The sequence below is a fragment of the Schistocerca nitens genome, chromosome 6 (genome assembly GCF_023898315.1).
Source record: "Schistocerca nitens isolate TAMUIC-IGC-003100 chromosome 6, iqSchNite1.1, whole genome shotgun sequence".
NCBI lineage: Eukaryota > Metazoa > Arthropoda > Insecta > Orthoptera > Acrididae > Schistocerca > Schistocerca nitens.
Window position 1 is genome coordinate 716,412,736 of NC_064619.1, and position 22,557 is coordinate 716,435,292.

The 22,557-nt window shown below is 42.5% G+C and overlaps 1 protein-coding gene across 2 annotated transcripts in view; it reads left to right on the plus strand.

The window, feature by feature from the left end:
- LOC126262679 (WW domain-containing oxidoreductase) overlaps window positions 1-22,557 on the plus strand; it is a 196,519-nt gene that overhangs the window by 62,978 nt on the left and 110,984 nt on the right. For both annotated transcript variants that reach the window (XM_049959455.1, XM_049959454.1), the window contains one exon: window positions 17,114-17,293. In XM_049959455.1, the coding sequence (XP_049815412.1) occupies window positions 17,114-17,293 (180 nt within the window). The remainder of the gene's footprint in view (window positions 1-17,113; window positions 17,294-22,557) is intronic.

Genomic DNA, 22,557 nt, shown 5'->3' on the forward strand with positions numbered 1-22,557 from the left:
GCCTACAAAGTAAGTATGGTTCTCTCTTAAATATTAAAACTCTTTCTATAAATTATTTAGAAACAGAAATAAATTACCCAAATTACAAGTATCTATGCCATGTTGTACAATTAAACATTAAATAAAATTACTTCTTCATTCCATTAGGTTCTGTGTAAGTATTTAATAAATTTTATATACCAAAAATCTAAATACTGGTTCCTTCTATAGCGAAAAGTATTTACAGAAAGTGTTATGCAAAAGTGAAAAATCCGTGCAGGGCTCAATCAGTTACCAACATTTTATAAAGAGTGCCCATAGAACAATCAGTTAGATATTAAATTATACTAACATACTCTTATTATTGATAAAATTCACAAGACAGTTCAACCTTAATATATTAAGAAAGGTGCTGTGATACATATCTGGCAGAAAGATTAAACGCTTTTTACTTGTAGCTATGTACTAATCTGATGGAGGGTCCATGCCTCAATTATATGTACAATCTAGGTGTACTGGCTGAGGTTCTTATAGTCACTTCTTCCAGTGGTTCACAGAACTGCTTACCAATCTCTTTAGAAGGTAAAGGTGTTTGAGCAATAAGAGGTAGGAAGCCACTGCACATCAATCTCTAGTGAAAGGAAAACATGTGGAGAAGCAACTGAAACAGTGATTCAAAAGTATGGGTAGATTTAAGGATATTCGGCATTATGGTTTACATAATTTGTCTTTTTAAAGTAAGGATGTAAACGTGTAACTTCACTTCTAATTCATAGAATCTCAAGACAATCCACATGTAGCACCTTACATAAGTTGTCTGCTTGACACAGAATGAGATGCTGAAAGTTACGATAAGGGCTGGAAATTGACAGCTAAATTACTTGCTGGAGCGGAATGCTGAAGGTACAGAGGTATTGTATCAATGGCTGTTATAATGTAATACACCCATCGTGATTTCATTAGATGAATAAGGTATTGGTAATGCAGGAAGTAGATACACAGATGTGTAGCATCACTCACATGGCACCAATCTTAAACAGTTTGGGTTCTCGACACGCAATGTTCTCAATCACACAATAAACAAGCTGGCAGTTTGATAATCTTGCATAGTATCCACATTGCTGAGTTTTATGTCTGACATGGGTGGCTATACAAAGGTGGAGGCCATGTCTGGGCATTAACATACATCACTTCCATAGTTCTCATGCAATGTGAGCAGTTGGTTGGGTGAAACCATATCATTCATGGTCATTGCAGAAAAACTCCAATTTAGCCACTGGTAAAGACTTGAGACTTTCTAGTGATAAATTGTGTAAATTAATGCCCAAAATGTAAAGTCAGAGGACCAATTGCAAACACAGATCACTACATTGCTGATGGGTATGAAGGGTGAATAATTTTTAAGAACACTGACAAACTCAGAACTGGTAACAACCTTTTAAGCAGAACATCTTGAAATACATGTTCAAAAACACCTGAATCCAAATGACTCAGGAAATGTCTTCCTGCAAGCAAGTAGACCAGTGCTCAGATGACACTTGCAGGATTCGTTTCAGTGGAGCACAGAGAACAGTCATACGTTTCCAAGTAACAGAAGAAATGAGTGAACGCTGCATAGCTATTTGAGGTAAACAACATAGTGAGGAAACATCCTGGCAAATCCGTAAACAACAGCAAATCATTAGCAACAGAAACTGAGTACACTTCAAGAACATGATGAACAGATAGTTCATTGTGTAAATATGGTAATGGAGAACAGCTCCGTAGCTAGGGGAACATGTTGATGGTTCAGTATAAATTCATGCAGTAGCTTGGAACTTCATTGAGGCTCAAGTATGGAAAATTTAAATGATCTAATTGTGCAAATAATCATAGCACACATGTAAATATTCATCATACTAAATGGGTAACTGAAGATTAGCATCAAAATGGGTACTGTAGTAAAATAATATAAATATCAATCAATCATTTGTAATACAAACATCAACAATTAATGAAAGTGATTGGAGTCAGATATAGTGGAAGCAGAGGTTGTTTCTTGAAAGTCCCATATGGGAGTGAGCTTGCACCTGGCTGTGTCCAAAATTGAAGCTATTGTTTGATCTGATTTTGGTACAAGATGTCTAATACGTAACAGCACACAGACTGTGGTCACAGCTACAATTTGAAATCAATTAATAATGCTTGTGATAAGCTTCCATGATATACGTTTGGTAAATTTTAATGGATAGGGCATCAATATTCGTGGTAATTATTAAGGAAAATGTGTACAAGAGAGCAGTATTCATTGTCTAAATTGCTGGAAGGAATTCTAACATGACAGCACCACACAAGTGCGAACTGAATTGTTCCACAATCTGTCATTCCAGTCAGAGGTCTGTCGGCTCTATCTTTCAGCATGTCAATGGGCTGTGCATATGTCAATCATGGTTTAGTGGCCAACACACTACCTTGCATTTGATTTTGTTACTACCCATAGTAGAGGCATCTAGGATATCAACAGACTTCATTGTAAAAGGTAATTAAGTGTAACTTTATTACATTAACGAATTGAGGAGGTGATTTTTGAGAACGAGAGGTCTACTTGAGATGTTGGTGTACTCCTTTTGGTTTGTTGCAACAAATAATCCTGTATCAATTTGTTTCTGGGACCCAGTCTGGGAATAAAACTTCTACTCAACACACTATCAGCTAGTTGCTCTGGATAGTGCAGTGTCTCACAAGGTCGGCTGTGCTGGCCTGGTGTCACAGCAGCTGTCGCATAGAGTGGCTGGTGAGGATCGGAAGGGAAGGGGTTACACATACATTGGCGTAAGTGAAGTACCAGTGGTAATAGAGAGTTCAGAGAGGTCTCAGCAATGTCCAAACGGCCGAGCACTTGAGGGACAAGAGTGAGGTAAGGGGAAGCAGTAAACTTCGCCTCTCCAAAATAGCGTCTCACATGCGTGAACAGCTAGCAAATTTGAATAGCCGTCAAGTGTCAACTCTACAGTCATCTAGTTCGATGACATTAATAGCCATTTCATAAACAATTACAAAATCACAAAAGCTTGACAACTAATTCCAGTTGCTTTCACTAATTACTGCTTTCTAAGTGGCTTTAACTGTCCAGAAGTTTTGGCATTAAGAAGGTGTTTGTTGCTCAAGCAAAGATATTTACTCAGTCTGCTCTTCCCATGTCTACTAATTTCACTTTCATGTTCATCTTTGCAAAGTTTAGCATGTCTTACTACATAAAAACGTGTAAAGGGTGGTCAGGTACCTACACTGCTGGCAGTTAAAGAACAATCACACTTTAATCAGTTTAATTCCTAAGGGAAGAACAATTTGAATGAAGCCACTTGGATAGAGTGCCAGTAGGATATGTGGAAGCACACTAAACAGTAATTGAAGAAAACAGCTAAACTCTCTTGGCCATAACAGTGGAATTGAAGGATAACAAATAACTGCTGTAACCATGTATGACAAAGATCTCTGTAGCAATCATAGAAACGTAGATTATAGGCATATGTTCCTTAAGTAAGTGTGTCTGACAAATGGATAAAATCGTAATGTGATTCTTATTGACTGTGTAATGTAGTAATTAGAATTTTTGTTCTCTGTCAACCATCAGAATGCATGGGTGCAAGTGTCTTAGGGAGTCTAAGAATGACTTAATGTTACTGACTATTCAGAGTGTGGCAAAATTACATTTCACAGGTGTTCATTCTCAAAAGCTTCACACAGTGAGGCGTTTCCAGGTGTTAATGATTCAATGTTAGATTCTATGGACTTCATTGTCCGAGGACAGTCTGTCATTAGTCAACAGCTCAGCATAGAATAATGTAAATAATACTGGACACAGCCAACATGCAGGTTGTGGTAACTTGCGGCAATGCAAAACAATATTTAAGGTAAGGGAGAGGAGTATACTCTGCTCACTCCACCTCTGTAGTGGAGATAATCCTTATTTTAACCACAAGCACAGTAGGAAATAATGACATAGCATAAGCATGAATCACATTAAGTGAACTCAAATGGGGATCATGGCCTGTGCAGCAGTGCAGAGCAACAGGCAGCAAAACATGTACACAGGAGGTAGGAGGAACTGAAAAAATGATGCTACAGCAATTGGCAGTGGTTCATGAAAGCAAAATAAGCCATATGACTAGGGAATGTGAACAACTTGTGGGGCGGCAATGTTGTCTTTTTACAAGTGCCTGGAAACTATTTCTGTGGTCAGCCAGAAAGTAATGGAGAACATATTGACCATAGTTTCCAGTTTGCAAGTCCACATTCTTGTCGAGCCCACTGAAAGAAATGTTTCTACTCCCTATTTACTCATCAGGATCAGGGCTCTAATTATAAATGAAGATTTTGAGTTCTAATTGATAGATATATTTGGTAAATTTTCACACACACAAAATCATAATATTCATTATGTTAATATTAATAATAAATCTCTCTCTCCTAAACAGCACTATGAGCAGTTCAGAGGCAATCTCTGCAGTAAGCTCCCATTAAATGGTCTTTCGCCCTGACTTCTGATAATCAAAATAATTGCTCGTCACAAAAGTGGAAAATAATTGTCACCACTTACCACGCAGATTTGTTAACATTACGGGTGGCACACTAACAGTTACTTCCACAAAATCTAAGCAATTCAGGATGGTGTACAGTCCTCGCGATTTCACTTCCTATTTGTACCGAAAATATGACTTTAGTTGTGAACTGGCTGTGACATCATTCAAGGAATTGCGTACTCCGGCGTTTGACCAACGTGGACCGTACAGTAACTAGGTGCGAAGTGAAGTGAAGTCTTGCCTCTCGGGCCATATTTATATACGGGCACAGCAGGCGGCCGACGGAAACACCTGCCGTCATCTGCTCTATACCCAAGTTGCAGCATCTAAATGACCGCTTTCTCAGACACGTAATATTTTATAACACTATTGTGTATTAATCTAGAATCTTCGTAATTTTTGTGTGAATGCAATTAAGATGATTATAGTCACAGAAAAAAGATTTAGCTTGTTATTATTTACATCCAGGTCTTGAAACTGGTTACCACATGCTGTAATCAAAACTTTCTAGCACTAATATAACAGATACTTAATCCAATACAAATAAGGATGTTTTTGTTGCAAATTTAAATTTCAGTAAATTACTCAAAAACTATTAGAGGTAGCTTAATGGGGTCATGTAGTTACTATTTTAAGTTGAAATGAATCTTCAAACAAATTTTCATATTTTTAAGTCTAATATTTAGCACCTTCAATTTTTCTTAAAATTGTGGATTCTGACCAAAATATTGCTTTAATCACATTGAGACTTGTACCAGTTAATTTTGACATACATCTGCACGTTATGACCAATTTTTGGTTTCCTAGCTTTATTATTTAGCACCACTCGGGATGTTACAAAAAGGTACGGCCAAACTTTCAGGAAACATTCTTCACACACAAAGAAAGAAAATGTCATGTGGACATGTGTCCGGAAATGCTTACTTTGCATGTTAGAGCTCATTTTATTACTTCTCTTCAAATCACATTACTCATGGAATGGAAACACACAACAACAGAACGTACCAGTGTGACTTCAAACACGTTGTTACAGGAAATGTTCAAAATGTCCTCCGTTAGCAAGGATACATGCATCCACCCTCCGTCGCGTGGAATCCCTGATGCACTGAAGCAGGCCTGGAGAATGGCGTATAGTATCTCAGCTGTCCACAATACGAGCACGAAGAGTCTCTACATTTGGTACCGGGGTTGCATAGACAAGAGCTTTCAAATGCCCCCATAAATGAAAGTCAAGAGGGTTGAGGTCAGGAGAGCGAGGATGCCATGGAATTGGTCCGCCTCCACCAATCCATCGGTCACCGAATCTGTTGTTGAGAAGCGTACGAACACTTCGACTGAAATGTGCAGGAGCTCCATCGTGCATGAACCACATGTTGTGTCGTACTTGTAAAGGCGCATGTTCTAGCAGCACAGGTAGAGTATCCCATATGAAATCATGATAACGTGCTCCATTGAGCGTAGGTTGAAGAATATGGGGCCCAATCAAGACATCACCAACAATGCCTGCCCAAACGTTCACAGAAAATCTGTGTTGATGACGTGATTGCACAATTGCGTGCGGATTCTCGTCAGCCCTGTTGGATGAACCATTCGCAGAAGTGTACCCGTGGAGGCCAATCAGCTGCTGATAGTTCCTGCACATGCTGTACATGGTACGGAAACAACTGGTTCTCCCGTAGCACTCTCCATACAGTGACGTGGTCAACGTTACCTTGTACCGCAGCAACTTCTCTGACGCTGACATTAGGGTTATCGTCAATTGCACGAAGAATTGCCTCGTTCATTGCAAGTGTCCTCATTGTTCTAGGTCTTCCCCAGTCGCGAGTCATAGGCTGGAATGTTCCGTGCTCCCTAAGACGCCGATCAATTGCTTCGAACATCTTTCTGTCGGGACACCTTCGTTCTGGAAACCTGTCTCGATACAAACATACAGCGCCACGGCTATTGCCCCGTGCTAATCCATACATGAAATAGGCATCTGCCAACTCCGCATTTTTAAACATTGCACTTTATACTGCAAAACCACGTTCGTGATGAACACTAACCTGTTGATGCTACGTACTGATGTGCTTGATGCTAGTACTGTAGAGCAATGAGTCGCATGTCAACACAAGCACCGAAGTCAACATTACCTTCTTTCAATTGGGCCAACTGGCGGTGAATCGAGGAAGTACAGTACATACTGACGAAACTAAAATGAGCTCTAACATGGAAATTAAGCTTTTCGGGACACATGTCCACATAACATCTTTTCTTTATTTGTGTGTGAGGAATGTTTGCTGGAGGTTTGGCCGTACCTTTTTGTAACACCCTGAATTTAGGGAAAGATAATGTCAGTCTGAGATTTGGCAATTTAAACGTTAATACATTGAAGCATATGTTGACAAAGTTTGGAAAAGCAACTTTAATTTTTAATTTCATTCTTAAATTATGGTGCAATACTAGTGTGCTATGCACAGACGCATTATGGTGACTAGTAGCAGTGAACTGGAGTAAGTCCCAGCACACTTGCTCACCTCTGTGTTGCTAGTAACAGTGAACTAGGGTAAGTCGCAGCACACGCGCTCGCCTCTATATCTCTCAAATGATACAGCGCTTGTTTTGCCGTAAACTCTTTCTCGGGCAGCAGTGCGAAGGGCCATGTGTAAAGAAGTGCTTCTATGCAAAATGGCAGTTCAGAGCATTCCAGTGACCCAGGTACACATAACCACAACGCATTATAGGAAGCATGTCAGGGTCATGACAATGACTTTCGTTGCATTTTTTCCCAGCTGTCCACTCGACTGTTTTGTTCAGATCCAGAGGACCTAATTGCATTTCCTTTTACCCTTCTTTTTGTGAAAATCTCATTTTACACTATAATGTGTATGATTTCCTGTTCTTCCAAAATCCTTCTTTCCTGGAATGTTTCTTCACTAGTACTAATGATCTCATCCTGTTTGTCAACTGGTATTTTCTGCTTGCATAGTGGGTGGGGACATGGTGGATTGCCTGCATCTGAATAAATGTGGATTTTGCTGTTTCATGGACCAGCTGGCCCAACAGATGGTTGTGTTGTTGCATTCTTCATATAGGATTTTTATTTGTTGTTTTGCCAGTGGGAAGGTAGTGTTATCTTTTTATTGATTGTCTGCCTTTGCTGGGCAGTAGATGTCTAACTATTCCACTGTTGCTTTTTACTGGAACCATTCATATTCTGGTGCAGCTTATCTGATGTTACTGTGGGGTTTGCTGTGCGTGACACTCAATTGTTGTGACTTACCGAACGCAAGTGCTGGTAGGTCGATAGACACACAAACATACACACGAAATTCAAGTTTCACAACAAACTGTTGCTTCATCAGGAAAGAGGGATGGAGAGGGAAAGACGAAAGGATGGGTTTTAAGGGAGAGGGTAAGGAGTCATTCCAATCCCGGGAGTGGGAAGACTTACCTTGGGGGGCAAAAAGGACAGGTATACACTCTCTCGCGCACACACACACACACACACACACACACACACACACACACACACACACACACACCCATCCGCACATAGACACAAGCAGACATTTGTAAAGGCAAAGAGTTTGGGCAGAGATGTCAGCGAGGCGGAAGTAGAGGCAAAGATGTTGTTGAAAGACAGGTGAGGTATGAGCGGCGGCAAATTGAAATTAGCGGAGATTGAGGCCTGGCGGATAACGAGAAGAGAGGATATACTGAAGGGCAAGTTCCCATCTCCGGAGTTCTGACAGGTTGGTGTTAGTGGGAAGTATCCAGATAACCCGGACGGTGTAACACTGTGCCAAGATGTGCTGGCCGTGCACCAAGGCATGTTTAGCCACAGGGTGATCCTCATTAACAACAAACACTGTCTGCCTGTGTCCATTCATGTGAATGGACAGTTTGTTGCTGGTCATTCCCACATAGAAAGCTTCACAGTGTAGGCAGGTCAGTTGGTAAATCACGTGGGTGCTTTTACACGTGGCTCTGCCTTTGATTGTGTACACCTTCCGGGTTACAGGACTGGAGTAGGTGGTGGTGGGAGGGTGCATGGGACAGGCTTTACACCGGGGGCGGTTACAAGGGTAGGAGCCAGAGGGTAGGGAAGGTGGTTTGGGGATTTCATAGGGATGAACTAACAGGTTACGAAGGTTAGGTGGACGGCGGAAAGACACTCTTGGTGGAGTGGGGAGGATTTGATGAAGGATGGATCTCATTTCAGGGCAGGATTTGAGGAAGTCGTATCCCTGCTGGAGAGCCACATTCAGAGTCTGATCCAGTCCCGGAAAGTATCCTGTCACAAGTGGGGCACTTTTGGGGTTCTTCTGTGGGAGGTTCTGGGTTTGAGGAGATGAGGAAGTGGCTCTGGTTATTTGCTTCTGTACCAGGTCGGGAGGTTAGTTGCGGGATGCGAAAGCTGTTTTCAGGTTGTTGGTGTAATGGTTCAGGGATTCCGGACTGGAGCAGATTCGTTTGCCACGAAGACCTAGGCTGTAGGAAAGGGACCCTTTGATGTGGAATGAGTGGCAGCTGTCATAATGGAGGTACTGTTGCTTGTTGGTGGGTTTAATGTGGACGGACGTGTGAAGCTGGCCATTGGAAAGGTGGAGGTCAACGTCAAGGAAAGTTGCATGGGATTTGGAGTAGGACCAGGTGAATCTGATGGAACCAAAGGAGTTGAGTTTCCATCAGATTCACCTGGTCCTACTCCAAATCCCATGTCATTCCATCAGATTCACCTGGTCCTACTCCAAATCCCATGCCACTTTCCTTGACGTTGACCTCCACCTTTCCAATGGCCAGCTTCACATGTCCGTCCACATCAAACCCACCAACAAGCAACAGTACCTCCATTATGACAGCTGCTACCCATTCCACATCAAAGGGTCCCTTTCCTACAGCCTAGGTCTTCGTGGCAAACGAATCTGCTCCAGTCCGGAATCCCTGAACCATTACACCAACAACCTGAAAACAGCTTTCGCATCCCGCAACTAACCTCCCGACCTGGTACAGAAGCAAATAACCAGAGCCACTTCCTCATCTCCTCAAACCCAGAACCTCCCACAGAAGAACCCCAAAAGTGCCCCACTTGTGACAGGATACTTTCCGGGACTGGATCAGACTCTGAATGTGGCTCTCCAGCAGGGATACGACTTCCTCAAATCCTGCCCTGAAATGAGATCCATCCTTCATCAAATCCTCCCCACTCCACCAAGAGTGTCTTTCCGCCGTCCACCTAACCTTCGTAACCTGTTAGTTCATCCCTATGAAATCCCCAAACCACCTTCCCTACCCTCTGGCTCCTACCCTTGTAACCGCCCCCGGTGTAAAGCCTGTCCCATGCACCCTCCCACCACCACCTACTCCAGTCCTGTAACCCGGAAGGTGTACACAATCAAAGGCAGAGCCACGTGTAAAAGCACCCACGTGATTTACCAACTGACCTGCCTACACTGTGAAGCTTTCTATGTGGGAATGACCAGCAACAAACTGTCCATTCACATGAATGGACACAGGCAGACAGTGTTTGTTGTTAATGAGGATCACCCTGTGGCTAAACATGCCTTGGTGCACGGCCAGCACATCTTGGCACAGTGTTACACCGTCCGGGTTATCTGGATACTTCCCACTAACACCAGCCTGTCGTTAACTCCGGAGAGGGGAACTTGCCCTTCAGTATATCCTCTCTTCTCGTTATCCGCCAGGCCTCAATCTCCGCTAATTTCAATTTGCCGCCGCTCATACCTCACCTGTCTTTCAACAACATCTTTGCCTCTACTTCCGCCTCGACTGACATCTCTGCCCAAACTCTTTGCCTTTACAAATGTCTGCTTGTGTCTGTGTACGTGCGGATGGATATATGTGTGTTTGTGTTTTTGTGTGTGTGTGTGTGTGTGTGTGTGTGTGTGTGTGTGTGTGTGTATACCTGTCCTTTTTTCCCCCAAGGTAAGTCTTCCCACTCCCGGGATGACTCCTTACCCTCTTCCTTAAAACCCACATCCTTTCGTCTTTCCCTCTCCTTCCCTCTTTCCTGATGAAGCAACAGTTTGTTGCGAAAGCTTGAATTTCGTGTGTATGTTTGTGTTTGTTTGTGTGTCTATCGACCTGCCAGCACTTTCATTCGTTAAGACACATCATCTTTGTTGTTAGATATATTTTTCCCATGTGGAATGTTTCCCTCTATTGTATTTGTAACACTCAATTGTTGCTGTGATTACGTCTTCTGTTCCCTTGGCTTCCTCTGTTGCTGGATGGGACACCATGCTGTGACTTTGTCGGTTTTGTGGCCACTGATAATGCATTCATAGGTGTCCTATCTGTTGGCAATATGGGCAATACAATTCCTGACACAGGTCGGTGACGTGGCTAGATTGACCTCATCAGCAACATTTTGCCACTTGTGTAAATACACAGCACTTCGGTTCATTATTCCACACTGGGGTGGAAATGAACCAGTATGTCTCTTCCCACAGAAAGGCTACTCGCACTGCTTCATCTAGAGAAGTGGGGGAGGCCACCTTGACATGAACACCCAAGTGTGGATCAATTCCACGTACAAATGCATCTATAGCCCCCTTGTTCCATCTTCCTCTTGTAACACCTCTTTTTGGATCATGTCAGTGCTAAGGATGTAGGTTTTGCAGGATAGTATACGAATGCAGTCTGCAAACACTTCGAGTTTGTAGTAACACGGCAATAGTGCGCATGAAACCCGACTGTTGTATGAGGAATGGTACCCAGCAAGACGCCACCCATGCCCGCAAACATTTACAGCAATTCAGCAGCAACTTGGTGAAACAGGCTCGGCAGCGGTATCATGGTGATACTGGAAGACCTCAAACATGACGGGATGCTGCATTTGAAGAGACTGTTCTCGAGTGCTTCTAGGAAGCACCTATGACAAGTACTCGAGTGGTTGGACATGACATGGGGGTCACTCATCGGTTAGGTTTTGAGGGGTGACAGTGAGCATTCATTTAGTTTATACCCTGCACAAGACCTAAATCCTGTGGCGGACTCTGAACACAGGCTATGGTTTTGCCGGTTGATTTCAGCAATGTGTTGCACAAGATCCCGACTTCCCCCACCACTGTGTAGTTTACCGACGAGTGCGCCTTCCATCAGGATGGCCTTTAAAACACTCAAAACGTTCATTACTGGTCAAGGGGAAATCCTCACGTTATATATGTCCGTGGACACAAGGAACAATTTTCGCTCAACATTTGGGCAGACATTGTGGGTGACCATTGAGTGGGCTGGTCTGTCTACCTCCTTGACTTACCAGGGCAAATTACCTTCAATTTTTGCAAGAAACTCTACCCGGCCTGCTGGAAGATGTTTCCCTGGACCTACAGCTATGCATGTGGTTGTAGCACGATGAGGCGCTCGCACATAACAGTTGTGCTGTGCGCAGATATTTAAATGAATTCTTCGGCAGCCGGGTAATTGGCAGAGGTGCTCATAGGAAATGGCCTCTGTGATCACCAGACATCACGCCACCAGACTTTTTCCTTGAAGAGGAGGGGGGGGGGGGGGGGCAGAGAGTGCCAGTTCGAGCACCTGCTTTAAGTAAACAATGCCCTAGCTACAAAAAAGGCCCATTTCAAGGCTGACATAATTTCTAAAAGACTCTTGGTACGTGAACTAACAGCTGTTGACGGGTTTGTTCCTGGTACGTGTTACCATGAAACTACAATGGATGTGTCGGGGACCCTAGCAGATTGGCTCCCAGAGCGGAAGGCTTGGATATGTCGCAATCTCGCTGCCAATCGGAGCGCATGGCGCCAAGTTTCTGTAGTTTAAAAATTGTGCATTGTTGACCTACAAAACATTAGTAATTTTGCTTCCTACCAGCACCAGCTATCCAGTGTTAAAATTTCGTGACACAATTTTTCTCCACTCTGTATGTCGCACTTACTGGTCCAGGATGTCAGTCAGCAGGAGTAACGTGATGACGATGCCACATTACAGCATCAAAAATTCATTCTATAGTGATCAATCAACCCAGCTGCATGCCCAGGAGAATATCAAGCAACATGATAGGTAACTGTTGCCAACAAAGTGTTTGGCACTGTGCCATAATTTTGACATCAGTATTCAAAGAACAAGTATTTGTCAATTATATCAGTGTCTGAAGTAGGCTGAATGATAACAATCAGTAAGCCAATACTATTACTTTCATTAACAAGCCTCACATTGGTTGTGTGCATTTTAGTTTTAAGATATAAAGTGATAAAAGTGTATGTACATTAAACATTGTATCGAAACAATAATATCAGTTTTTGTAAATAGGAGAAAGTTAAGAAATCAAATAGTGGAAAATCCAGGATGGAATGTAACAATATTATGAGAAGGACAGTTACTACTCACCATATAGTGGAGCTGCTGAGTCGCAGATAGGCACAAAAAAGATTTTCACACTTAAAGCTTTGGGCCAGTGGCCTGTGACAACAATAGACACACATACGCGCACACACACACTCATGCAAACGCAACTCACATGAACGCCTACAGTCTCAGGCAACTGAAACCACACTGTGAGCAGCAGCACCAGTGCATGATGGGAGTGGCGACTGGGTGGGGGAAAGGAGGAGGCTGGGGCAGGGAGGGAGAGGGATAGTATGGTGGGGATGGCGAACAGTGAAGTGCTGCAGGTTGGGTGGCAGGCGGTGGAGAGGTGGGGAGGGGGGGAAGTAGTGGAAAAGGAGAGAAATAAATAAAAAAATAAAATAAAAAATAAAATAAAATAAATTTAAAAATGTAAAATGACTGGGTGTGGTGGTGGAATGATGGCTGTGTAGTACTGGAATGAGAGCAGGGAAGGGGCTGGATGGGTGAGGACAGCGACTAACAAAGGTTGAGGCCAGGAGGGTTACAGGAACGTAGGATGTATTGCAGGGAAAGGTCCCACCTGCGCCATTCAGAAAAGTTGGGTGTTGGTGGGAAGGATCCATATGGCACAGGCTGTGAAGCACTCATTGAAATGAAGGATATCATGTTTGGCAGCGTGTTCAGCAACAGGGTGGTCCACTTGTTCCTTCATCGCAGTTTGTCGGTGGCCATTCATGCGGACAGACAGCTTGTTGATTGTCATTCCTACATAGAATGCAGCACAGTGGTTGCAGCTTAGCTTGTAGACCACATGACTAGTTTGACAGGTAGCCCTACCTCCTATGACATAGGTGATGTTAGTGACTGGACTCACCTTTGCCCCACTTCCAAATTCAGTCATGCAGGACTTGTTAAAGACCTTTTTTCCGTCTCCCGATCCCTGCAGTGGAAACACTTTTTTACCACCAACCCTACCAATCAGACTCAACCAAAGACCAATATTGAACCTTGGCTAACTCAGTTCACCCTTCCATCCAACTGTGATCCACCCCCACTACCCCCAAACCACCCCCTGTTATCTTTCCAGAGTTTCTTAACCTCATACCTTGCCTTACCATCATTCCCCAAATCCCTCAACATGTAGACTAACCTTCCATCTGCAGAAAGAACCGCAGTCCACCATCCAAAAACTGATCCCAACATTATAATCCTACCTGTGGACAAAGGCTTCACCAATATTGTTCTAAACTGCAAGGATTGCCTAGCAGAAGGACTCAGCCAGCTGTCAGATACTTCCACCTACAAACCTTGCTACAGTGACCCCGTTCCAGTAATCCATCAGGACTTCCAGTCACTACTCAAATCCTTAGGCACATCCCAGAACCTGCCCCGGAGTCCATTTCTCTACTGACCCCTATCACTCGCTGCACTCCTACCTTCTATATGCTTCCTAATGTCCATAAACCTAACCACCCAGGACTCCCCATTGTGGCCGGTTACTGTGGCCCCACTGAGAGAATCTCTGCTCTCGTAGACCTACAACCTATTACCCGGAAACTACCCTCCTATATAAAAGATACCAACCATTTCCTCCATGGACTCTCCACAGTTCCTGTCCCTTTACCACACAGTGCGCTGCTCATCACTATTGATGCCACCTCCCTGTACACTAACACTCCTAATGCCCATGGCCTTACCACTACTGAACACTACCTTTCCCAATGCCCGACAGATATGAAACCAGCAACCTCCTTCCTAGTCACCATGACCAAGTATGTCCTCACCCACAGTTACTTCTCCTTTGAAGGCACTACGTACAAACAAATCCGGGGTACAACTATGGGCACCTGCATGGCACCATCCTATACCAACCTATTCATGGTCCATCTAGAGGAAGCCTTCCTAAACACCCAGAATCCTAAACCCCATACCTGGTTCAGATTCATTGATGACATCTTTGCTATCTGGAATGAAGGTGAGGACGCCCTATCCACATTCCTCCAGAACCTGAGCAACTTCTCCCCATTTGCTTCACCTGGCCCTACTCAACCCAACAAGCCATCTTCCTATATGTTGACCTCCACCTCGAAGATGGCTACATCAGTACGTCCACCCATATCAAACCTACTAACCACCAGCAATAGCTCCATTTCGACAGCTGCGTCCCATTCCATACCAAGAAGTCCCTTCCATACAGCCAAGCCACCCATGGTCGTCACATCTGCAGTGATGAGTCCCTCTCAAAATATACTGAGGGTCTCACTGAATCCTTCACTGACCATAATTATCCTCCCAACCATGTACAAGAATAAATCTCCTGTACCTTATCTTCCCAGTCTCCCACCACCTCCCAAAGCCCCACCATCCGGCCACATAACTCAGTACCACCCAGGACTGGAGCAACTGAATTACATTCTCTGCCAGTGTTTGTTACCTCTTGTCGTGCCCTGAAATGGGAAATGTCCTACCCACTATCCTTCCCACCCCTCCCACAGTGGTATTCCGCCATCCACTGAACCTACACAATGTACTCGTCCATCCTTACACAACTCCTGCTCCCAATCCCTTACCTCATTGGACATCCTCCCACCACCACCTACTCCAGTCCGGTCATTAACATCACCTATCCCATCAAAGGCAGGGCTACCTGTGAAACCAGTCATGTGGTCTAAAAGCTAAGCTGCAACCACTATGCTGCATTCTACGTTGGCATGACAACCAACAAGCTGTCTGTCCGCATGAGTGGCCACCGACAAACTGCGACCAAGAAACAAGTGGACCACCCTGTTGCTGAACACGCTGCCAAACATGATAGCCTTCACTTCAATGAGTGCTTCACAGCCTGTGCCATATGGTCCTTCCCACCGATACCAGCTTTTCTGAATTGCGCAGGTGGGAATTTTTCCTGCAATACATCCTACGTTCCCGTAACCCTCCTGGCCTCAAACTTTGTTAGTCGGTGTCCTCACCCATCCAGCCCCTTCCCTGCTCCCATTCCAGCACTACACAGCTGTCATTCGACCACCACACCCAGTCTTTATTTTGTATTTATTTTATTTTATTATTTCTTTCTTTCTTTGTCTTTCTTTCTCTCCTTTTCCGCTACTCCCCCCCCCCCTCCCCACCTCTCCCCTGTCCAGCACCCAACCTTCAGCACTTCACTATCCACGATCCCCACCATACTGTCCCTCTCCCTCCCTGCCCTAACCTCTTACTTTCCCCCACCCAGTCGCTGCTCCCATCATGCACTGGTACTGCTGCTCCCAGTGTGGTTTCAGTTGTGTGTGTGTGTGTGTGTGTGTGTGTGTGTGTGTCTATTGTTGCAAAGGCCATTGGCCGAAAGCTTTAAGTGTAAAAATCTTTTCGTTCTGTCTATCTGCGACTCAGCATCTCCACTATATGGTGAGTAGCAACTTTCCTTCTCATAAAAAAGTTAAGAAAGTAATACAGTACGTTGATATTGACTGACAGTTATTCATCTGATGTTGGTATATACAAGAAACTGGAAAGTTGCAATGCTTGTAGCATCAGTTCTGCATATACAATGTAATGCGGGTTGTATGTGAAAAGACAAAATTGGAAGAGAGAACCTTAGCCAATTATTTTGCATATTACAGATCTAAAGATAGTTTCTAGATAAGCCAAAAGTAGTAACTGATAAAACTACATTTGCGATCTTGACTATTAGGGGTTTTTCTGAATCCACAGTTTTAACTCAGCATATCACTATCTCCAAATCTGACCATATTGAATGATCAATGAACTGAATTTGCAGATGAATGCTGCTGTTAATGATGTATACTTCTGAGTTGCCAGATGCCAAAGGGTAAAGTTGACAACATAATTTGGAAATGAGATTCCAAACAGCATCCTGCAGATGCAGTTCAGATCATGAGAAATAGCTGAAGGGTGTCACTGATGGCAGGCATTATTAAGCACAGGGTGTATCTCCTGTCTCAGCTCATACCATCCAATGAGTTATAATTGCCATACACTGAAACAAATAAGCAAGTTATTCATAATGTCATTAACAAACAGAGTTTATCTGCAGTTTATTATTTGGTAATGTAAAGAAAGAAAGGCTTTTGAGTAATTAATTAAATTTTTTTTGAAAATAGTAATGTGTTTGCAGTATAAAATGAAACATTTGACCATTCTTGGTGTTTCGATTGCCCTATGTTTTCAGATTTTGGTATTTTTCTATTGTTATGAAATGATTGCATGTACTACTTGATACTAACCTGTTACTGTATTCGCAGGTCATTGGACTATCTCATTCTTAATGCAGGGATTTTTGGGTTACCATTCTCATTGACGGGGGATGGATATGAAACATTGTTTCAAGTAAACCACTTGAGTCACTTTTATCTCACACTGCTGCTTCTGTCATCGCTGCATTCATCATCTAGAGTTGTTGTTGTGTCTTCGGAATCCCACAGGTAAGTAACTGCAAATTATCCATTGGAGTTGTTTGTAATATGTCCCAATCCTGTTTTTCATGTCCAGTTATTTGAATTCTCATCCTGCCTCCTTTTTCTTCCTTCTAATTTATTCATAATCACATAGTCATATCATATATTTCAACTCCATCCTTCTACTCTGTTCTTCTGTCTTCCTGCTGCTCGTACATTGACTGCATGCATACATTGAGTGCAGTAGACTCAATGTTTCACAGAATCAAGAATTCTCACCTGACCACATTATCTTGGGCATGCTACTTCAGAGTCAAATTTAATTGATTAAGATACTCTAGAGATTTCATGCTAGTGTTAGGAGACATTTATGTGGAAATGAAGGTCCAAACAGCAGCCTGCAGATGCAGTCTAGATCATGAGAAATAGCAGGAAACAACCAATATTGTGAATCCATTATTAAATCACTGACGAGAAATGACTTTCATAGCCACAATGAAATATCAAATAGACTACTCCTTAGTGCACCCAGCCATCTGCACAATGTGTCTTTCAGGTACAGTCAGTTTCCAAACATATTAAAATACTAATTAGAAAAACTATATTATTAAAAGAGAACAAGAGATAATAAGGACAATTACATGATGGTTGTCTTATTACTGAAGTTTTTGAAGATCTTTGAGAAGATTTTCTGTAAATAGAAGTTCACAATCACAATACATGCAATTTGTTGTCAGACTGGGATTCGAGAAAGTAGCATTGAGGGGAAAGATAGTTTAATCTTTTGTGTGTAAGGCATTAGCTTTGAGAGGAAAGATAGTTTAATCTTTTGTGTGTAAGGCATTAACAGGTCAGGTACACTTTGCATGAGTCAGTACATAATGAAATTAGGGAAGTACTCGTAAATGACTCCATTATCATCAAGAATGCAGGAAGCAGAAGGTTATCCTCAGGCATCAACAAAGCATCAACAAATAAGGGTCAGATTTGATTCCAGTAGTGAGGCCTGCTATGGGATTCCATTCTTGAATTGAAGTAGATTAGGCGTACTTTTCATTCCAATTGATCCATAGTGAGGAGACCCTCTGGGATGTGAAACATGCCATATGACAAGAATACACAATAAGTATTTACAAAATAATAACAGATATGTTAATGTATCTTCCACAGAAACCAAAAGAAATTGCCCTTGTGATGAGGAATCAGTCAAGGAAAATCTTAGGCATATTTACATTACAAAGGATATAAAACTAGTAATTACATGTTCAATACACTTCGGTGTATATGATAATTCTTTGGCTGTGTTGTAGCTACACATCATCAAATAAAAGAATAAAATTTAAAAAAACTGTTTCACAGCACTTATTTACAATGATTACATTACTGTGCAAAATTTGTACAGATGTCAGATTGTAGATAATATTCACACTATTTGATATCAGGGTTGCCACAGGTTCTGGAAATCAGCGAATATCAGGGAATTTCAAACGTATCAGAGAAATTTGAAAAAAGAAAAAAAATGAAAAACACTGGTAAAATCTCAATTTGTCTCTGTAGCATGAAATTATTTGTTTACTGAGACGTCATGCTTCATCACTGGTTGGGCACATCTGAGTATGTGCACCGCTTCCGTATTCTGGTATTGTTATTGCTGCTCCCCTTCCCACCCCTCCCCTGCAGTCAGTGTTGCCACCATTACTTGCTGCTAGCCTAGCAGCTGCCGATGACAGGCAGGGGTGCGGGTGTGAGGAGTGGTTTGTGTGGATCTGATTCTCAGAGCTTGTTGAAGCAGCGGCTGGAGACAACGGTCATGTGTGCATGAGTTGTGTCACAATGATTTTGTTAATGTGTGTGCGATGTCGTTTTCTGACAAATGCTATGGCCAAAAATTTAGTTGAGAGTGTGACTGTCTTTTCTGTGTGCCTGTCTGTGGCTCAGTGATCATCTTTACAGTGATTTGCTACCTATCTTCATTAGTATTGATTTTCAGAGTATTTGCACAAGATATCTGTTGCATTGGTGATCACCGTGGTCCCACTGCATCAACATGGTGTCTGTGACGCGTGAATAGCTGGCCACACAAGTGGAATTCCATGATGGGCCAAAAATTCAGGCCATTTCTGTGGGTATCTGTAACAGATCGGGCCTACCAATCTGAAGCCCATAGTTTCCCACTAATGTGCAGACCCTGCCTGTTGCATCTAGTCTCACTGATCTGTGGCGTAATGTGGCGAATTTTCATGGTTTATCCATGAACCTAGGACTGTGCTGCTCCTCGGCAGGACAGAGGCCATGGGCAATGGATTTCAGGGATTGCGACTGTCTCATCCCAAGTACATTGTACAGTGTGGCATTTTATAGACATTTTATTTATTCTAGTACATTTTAGCACTTCGAAAGTGGTTTATATATTAGAAAGTATGGACGATAAGAAGAAGAAAATTGTGGCAGTCGCTGGCAGTTTGTACGCTATGTACTCGTGTATTTCTTGAAAGAAAAATCACACAATACCTGTAGAATAATAGACAAAACACAGTGCATAATAACCAACAATAACGTACGAGAGGTGTCCGTAAAATAAGATTCCCAATTTTTTTTCACAGTATAAAACATGTTTATTTCATGAATGCATACATTTTTGGAAAGTTCAGATTTAACTTATTTTTCTACATAGTCGCCACTGAGGTCAATACATTTTTGCATGCAGTGTACGAGCTTTTGAATGCCCGAGTCAAAAAAATCTGCCACCAAGCTGCGTAGATACCTGAGAACCACTTCTTCCAGCTCTTCTGTGTCACCGAAATGTGATCCACACAGGTGTTTCTTCATGTCAGGGAAGAGATGGTAGTCGCTTGGGGCTAAGTCCGGGCTGTAGGGCAGGTGTTTGACAATACCCCATCCAAATTCCGTGATGAGCTCATTGTTGGTTTTAGCGGTATGCGGTCGAGCGTTATCCTGATGCAAACGCACCCCCCTCGGACAGCATACCCCTACTCTTGTTTTGAATTTTGCAGTGTCTCGCAGTACCCGGCAGCGTTGTTGTACCGGTGGGCAAGAACTCGCACCACAATACCCCCTTCCTGCCCAAAACACTGTTGCCATCACTTTGCCGACACTTCGCGTTTTTTTTGAATTTTCCCCATCTCGGTGACTCTGGGTGCTTCCATTGTTTGGACTGTTCTTTGGTTTCGGGTGTGCGGTAATGCACCCAAATCTCATCTCCAGTGACGATGGAGTCAGTGTATCCCTCGCCATGAGTTCCGTGATCTTCAAGTAGTTGTTGGGCTGCTTCAACACATTGCTGTTTGTGGCCTTCGGTCAACATTCTTGGCACCCACCTCACACAAAACTTAGCATACCCTAGATGCTCCATCAAAATCTTGTCAATAGAGGTTTTGCTGACACCAGGGATCATTTTGGAGAGCTCACGAACCATCACCCTTCGATCTGAGAGCACCGCTGCCTCCACTTTCGCAATTGTTTCGTCAGAAACAGATGGTCATCCGGAATGCTCCTCATCATGGACGTCAGTATGCCCGTTCTTGAACTCTCTGCACCATTTGCGCATGTGTTGTACACTGATACACTTGTCTCCATAGATTTCACATAGCTGGGAATGGATTTTTGCTGGCACAATGTTTTTTGCAGACAGGAAATGGATCACAGAGCGCAGCTCACACCTGGTGGGCGAAGCAAGGGGGAGATCCATCATGTACGGCTGCCAAGCCAAGACTGAGCTCCACACACAGCTTGCTAGGGAGGGGATTTGGAGTGGGGGAACCAAGGTACACTACAGAATCGTGGGATCCACCGTAACAGCACTTTTCAGGAATGTAGCGCCATGGGAACCTTATTTTATTGACAACCCTCATACATAGTAGAACCTACATTTTATTGGCAGTCACCCACAGTTTTGGTTTACACAACTCTTCCCCACCTTATACATTTCTTTTCAGGCACCTACTTTTTTCTGGGCTTATTCCTGAAAGCAGTGAAAGTATTTTAAATCTGTTTTCTGACTCCAAAAAAATTTGTGTTTTTGTCACCAAACGTGTTTCGCTTTATTGAAATAAAATAGCATCAGTGGTCTTAACGAAACATATATACCATTTGGCTTGCTTTCTCCATCTAAGATCAGTTCATTACAAAAGATGTTGATGTTAGTACTTAAGATTTTTGTTCACATGTTTAACTCACATGTTTAGAAATACAGAAGACTGCTTTGTTTGTCAACTTAAGTCTTTACTTACTCTTGAGATCTCAAAATTTGTCAGGGTAGAATGCTAAAATTTGTCCGGAAATCAGGGAAATAACAGGGAATTTCACTTGGGGAAACTTGTTGCAACCCTGAATATTGTTAACAACATGCACACAACAGTCAGGTCTGACTATTCTCAAACTAAACTTTATTATTAGTTAATTTTTTTATGGCTGCTAACATGTTATTGATAATGTGTATTGCTGAATAGTCAACATCTTTCTGAACCAAATAAGTTACTTTAAATCTTTGTGAAAGTTATTCTTATTTCTAGTATTTATTCCATGAACTGAACTGTTGATTTGAAGAAAAACATATATTTTTAATGGCAGGTTTCATTAAGGGATAAATATGTTGGGAATCAGTAGTTAATATCCCCAGTTCCTGAAACAGCCCTCAGGAGGGTGTTCTTGAGTTCACACCAGAAATAATTTGTATTGGGTTCAGACAACTTTATCTTGGCTTGATCAGTTACCCCAGAAAATAATCCCATCTGGCAGTATGGAATGAAAGTAAGCATACTATGATAGTTTTATTATTTTTATATAACCTATGTCCAACAACATTCGCATAGAAAACAGAGATTTGTTTAGGTGCTTCAGCAGTTCTGTGGTATGCTTCTCCCAGTTAAATTTACAATCAAGCTGTAATCCCAAAAATTTAACATTGTCAGCTTCTTCTACCTGCTTGTTGTCATATTTTAGGGGTATACTGTCAGGAAACCTTTTACAGGTTCTGAACTGCATGTAGTATGTTTTTCAAAGTTTAATGTCAGAGAATTGCCTAGGAACCATTTATTAATGTCCATGAAAATTTCATTAGCCGACCTTTCTAAGGCTATACTTGGTTTACTGTTTATTGGAAGATTTGTATCATCTGCAAATAAAGCAAACATAGCATCTGGTAATGTTACTGACGAAAGGTCATTGATATACACAAGAAAAAGTAATTGTCCTAAAATGGAACCTTTGGGGACACCACATGTTATTGGTTTCCAGCTGGGTGATGCCTGATAGCTTAATACACATATCTC